This window comes from Teleopsis dalmanni, chromosome 2, assembly GCF_002237135.1.
Source record: "Teleopsis dalmanni isolate 2A chromosome 2, ASM223713v2, whole genome shotgun sequence".
Lineage (NCBI taxonomy): Eukaryota > Metazoa > Arthropoda > Insecta > Diptera > Diopsidae > Teleopsis > Teleopsis dalmanni.
Window position 1 is genome coordinate 55,537,641 of NC_051847.1, and position 4,951 is coordinate 55,542,591.

At 26.7% G+C, this 4,951-nt stretch overlaps 2 protein-coding genes across 3 annotated transcripts; one reads left to right on the plus strand and one right to left on the minus strand.

Moving 5' to 3' along the window:
- Positions 1 to 445: 445 nt before the first annotated feature.
- On the plus strand, positions 446 to 2,083 carry LOC119679389. Its single transcript, XM_038091717.1, has 5 exons — positions 446 to 578; positions 644 to 789; positions 1,039 to 1,287; positions 1,458 to 1,794; positions 1,911 to 2,083. Exons 2-5 carry the CDS (start codon positions 690 to 692, stop codon positions 1,999 to 2,001), a joined length of 777 nt encoding a protein of 258 aa, XP_037947645.1. The 5' UTR covers positions 446 to 578; positions 644 to 689; the 3' UTR covers positions 2,002 to 2,083.
- LOC119679388 (septin-2) lies at positions 2,035 to 4,379 on the minus strand. 2 transcript variants are annotated; one of them, XM_038091715.1, is made up of 5 exons: positions 4,276 to 4,379; positions 3,740 to 3,857; positions 2,885 to 3,690; positions 2,687 to 2,824; positions 2,035 to 2,588 (listed from the first exon to the last, which is right to left on the minus strand). In XM_038091715.1, exons 1-5 carry the CDS (start codon positions 4,300 to 4,302, stop codon positions 2,421 to 2,423), a joined length of 1,257 nt encoding a protein of 418 aa, XP_037947643.1. In that variant the 5' UTR covers positions 4,303 to 4,379; the 3' UTR covers positions 2,035 to 2,420. The 2 variants fall into 2 exon arrangements, with proteins under 2 accessions (XP_037947643.1, XP_037947644.1); XM_038091716.1 differs by lacking the exon at positions 4,276 to 4,379 and adding an exon at positions 3,940 to 4,032.
- Positions 4,380 to 4,951: the final 572 nt, after the last annotated feature.

Here is a 4,951-nt window from a genome sequence, read left to right on the forward strand (position 1 = left end):
CAAATCTAATGGTGAGATTCGAACAATATATTGAAATAAAAATTTTATCGAAATCTCAATCACAAGTGTGTTTTATTTACGTTTACTTTCAGAACTATAAAATGGATAACCTTGTGTGTTATTATTCAAAAGTCTGTAATCTTATAAATTGAGAATTTATTTCTCCAATATAAATTTAACAGTAAAACATTTACATAAACCAATTAACACATTTACATATATATATAAAACATTTACATATATATGTGTGTATACATGTACTATAATATTATACTATGGTCTTAAAATGCATTGTAAACTTTTTCTAATGCAATAGTAGAATGTTGTCTCATATAAGTAATTTCGTTTAAAGTGACTAAATATTTAAAAATGAAATTCATCAACGAAAATAATATCAAAAATATTATATTTATAATATTGATTGGTGAAAGTTATATTCCGAAATTTAATAATCAAAACATATTTGTGAACTCAGTTCACCTGTTAAAGCATAAGAACACAAACAATATTGTTAAGTACAAGCGCCAAGATAATATTTCTAATATTAACGATACAACTATTTACTTCAATTTTTACAAGTATATGTTATGTCAATCTTAATATATATTATACTAAACAGTAATTTTTTTCATTTTTAAAACAGAGATGGAGAGTTAACATACTCATTTTATCATATAGATAACAATGTTATGGAGCAGTCAAAATGTCGACCTTCTGATAAATTTGCATTTATTTTACATGGATGGAAGCAAAACTGTGAAACAGATTGGGTACTGAAATTAATTGACCGTATGTTCAAGTAGAAATCTAATCATTTATAAAATTAACTTTGAATTAAGCTATTATATAAATGTTTAAGTATGAACAATACAATTCAATAGATCAACAAGCAAGTGAAATTCTAAGATTACTCTAAAAACCTAATCACCTAAGAAAGAAAGTCATGTAAAACTTTCTTAAATATTTCTTATATTATTTAATTTTATTTATTAATTAATATTTATTTATTTTATTTCATGTATAATTTAATTTTTTCAGGCTTAACATTTCATCGCAAAGGTTGTATAGTATGCATAGATTACCGCCATTATGCCAAAGCACCATACATACAATTATATCGCAATTTCAAAAAAATTACAGACATCATGTATCTTAAATTGTTATCATTAATAAATGTCGGCTTTAATCCAAGCAATGGTTACATGTTCGGTTTTAGTTACGGTGGGCAATTAGCAACACAAATTGGTGCTGCTCTTAAGCCACATTTTACGTTTTATAATATTGACAGTAAGTTGGAGCATCAAAAAAAAAAAATATATAAATAAAAAAAATATATAAATAAAAAAAATATATAAATAAAAAAAATATATAAATAAAATAAATATATAAATAAAATAAATAAATATATAAGTAAAAAATAAAAATAAATAAAAAAAAATTAAGTGATTTCATTTTAGCATGCGATATGGCTGGACCAGGATTTGATCTATTTAATAATTTCGATCACACGATTGGAGCCGAACTAGTTCAGTGTTTGCATTCTAGCCGCGATAAGGGAACAGCATTCTATACGTGTCATCAAAATGTACGTTTGGGTAAATGTGGATATACTCAAGCTGCTGTTATAAGCCAAAATCGTTTTAGTAATCACGGTTTATGTGTACAAATATATATCAATGCATTTGATTATCCATTTTATGCAATTTGCAATGGACAAAAACTGTGTGGAACAACATCTGCAGCTGTAAATATACCAAGAGGGTATACCATCGGATATAAAGAAAATCCAAACATGTAATCTACTGTTAAATAACTATATAATGCAATTAATATTAGTCTGTACCTACCTTTACTTACTATATGAATGATATTATTGAAGTATATGTTTGATTTTTTTTATATTGTTTCAGGAATATTACCGGTGAAATTTTTGTCCCAACCAGCGCAAATTTCCCTTACAATGTTCAACAGGATGAACTACTTGAATTAAGTTATTGCTGAAAATTAAATTAACAATCCAACCCAATATAAGTAATGTACTAATTTATTATAAATAAATATCTATGGAGAATAAAAATATTTTAGAAATACAAATTGAATAAAAATGTACTTTTATTATCTTGGCGTTATGAATGAATGTGTATATAATACTTTGTTTTCTTATTAAACAAATGCTCATCGAATATTAAAAGAATATATTTTTAATGTATGTTAAAATTCGAAAGGAGATATCATATATATAATATATATGTATGTAGTTATAACTACGAACTAATATATTAACTGTATATAAGCGGTTTCATTAACATAAATATAATATACATTTAATTTTTCGTATATGACATAAATAATATAAAGCAGAATATATAAAAAGAATACTTTAATAAGAATATATGGAATTAATATTCTTATTAAATGAATTACTTTTTTTTATTTTTTCCCAAAGTTAATGTGTGATGTGAAGCAGCAAGTTGTGCCTTTCGTCGACTAAATTCAACAAAATCTTCTTCAAGCTTTTTTCTAGATTCTTCAAGCTTACGCTTCTCCTCAGCGTGATCCCGTTTAAGTTTATCGAACTTAGTATGCAACTATAAAAAAAATAAACATTTTTGTTATTATCAACTGAATGAAAAATCACAATTTAAACTAATTTAAACTATTAAAAATAATTAACAAACTTCTTTACCTCCTTTTCACTTTCCTTTAACTCAGATTCTTTTTCTTTAACACGTTGTACGAACATTTGCCGCACCTCCTCTTCTTTGGCTTGTAATTCTGCTAAGTGATTAGATCGCTTAGCTTCAAAAGTTTGTTGGAATGAAATCTATTTGAAATATGTTTATAGTAAAACACAATAATGAAAACAGATATAATGTACACTTACTGGTTTGTTATCGTTATCAACATCACTGAATCCCATTTGCTCCAAACGTTTCTGTCTATAGAGTTCATAATGGCGTGTATGTGTTTTCTCACGCATATCTTCCATATTTGTGCGAATTAACATTTCGCGTAGTTTTACAAAGTCGCAATGTGTCTCATTTTCAACCTGTACGGTACCCCAAGGATATTGACGTGCACGTATCAACTTATTTCCAACTTTAATAAATTCTGTACTACCAACAACTGCAAATGGGACATGAGCATTCATTGCAGTATTTGTGTCTGCAACCGTTTCATCATCAGTTGGAAACTGATATATATGTACGCCGTTATTGGCTAACTCTTGGATAATTTTTGATTTAAAACGCAACAATTCTGCTTTTGATATAGTATCTGCTTTTGCAATTATAGGTATGATATTAACCTTACTATCAAGTTTTTTCATGCAAACTAAATCTAAAGATTTAAGACCATGACCAGTAGGACTTATAAAGTATAAACAAGCATGTATTCTACTATCATGACATGTTATGAGTGATCGTTTTATCTTTAATTCTTCTTGTAAATATGCTTCAAATTGTGCATCTATATAATCTACAACGGCTTTAAAAGAATCGTCCTTGTTTATTTGATCACCATATCCCACAGTATCGCAAATAGTTAATTTTAGACGAACATTACTCTCCTGCAATTCATAAGTATGTGCCTTAAGTTTCACAGTTGGTAAGGTATGAGGACTTGGAACAGATTCGAAACTAGTGTTAAAAAGGGTATCCATCAATGTTGATTTTCCAAGCCCAGTTTCACCTAAACAAATAAAATGTAATAACAATACATACGCTATATTTTTTGTTACCTATGCACATAACATTAAACACAAATCCATTTTGTACACTTTTATTGACCAGTTGGTCAGGCAGGCTATCAAATCCAACATGGCCTGATTGCTTTAAAGTACGCAAAAATACGTCATTCTGAAATAATTCGATTAAATTATGTATAAATCACTAGAAAATAAAATGTAAAATTAATGAATCATTAATATGACACAATTACTTTTTTCCTTTATTTCAAATATTCTAAATGCATATAAACATTTGAGTATCAAGTCTTTCGTTAAGGAGTAAATCGGCCTCACTTTAAATATGTAACATTATAACCTATATTGATTTATATTTAATAAATTTAACTAATCGTTTACACAAAAATTTAAGTTAGCCGAAAGAAGAATAAACATTCAAATTTACATCATTACAGATTTAACAATAAAGCAGTAAGGTTAAAAATACTTCCACAAAATGAAGAGAAATTTATTTCATTTTCACTGTACAATTGCCTGATTCAAAGCACGTAAAAGTATTATTAAAAAATTTATTAACTTTTACTTATTACCTTAATAACATTAATTTCGGTCCCCATAGTGCCCTTCCCACTTATTTAAACACGAAAGAACTAAAATATATATTTCAATATTAGATATATATACGTCAATCTATATTTCGCTTACAATAGAAAGCAATGCTTGATATTTTAGTATTTAGTGTTCACCTTTCAAACATGATTGTTGTTATTGTAAACTGCAATACACTACATTATTATATTTTTGTTATACCAAGTATATGGAAATGCATTTTCAACAGTTTAGCAACAAAGTATATTTATTAATTTTCATAAATTTATATTTTAAATTTATAAATTTATATATTTGTCAAAGTTGCATAATTATTATAACAAACGTAAGCTCACCACATTATTTGTTTTATTGTTTAGCATTCATTTAATACCAAAATATTTTAGCAATTTAGCACAAGTGTAGCATAGGCTTTTTCGGTGGCTCGCAAGTGTGGCAAAAATTGCATGCTGGCCTATATTGGCATCACCTTTGCAATTTGTCAATTGTTATGTTTTGGCAAATAGCAAATTTTGCATATATGTACATAATGCAAGCAAATTACATTTTGTATATAAATAAATAATTAATAAAAAATTGAAAATTAAATTGAATACAGAATTAAAAGGAATGGTAAAAGCGCTGGAAATTTCAAAATAAAACACTGAAATTTTCAAC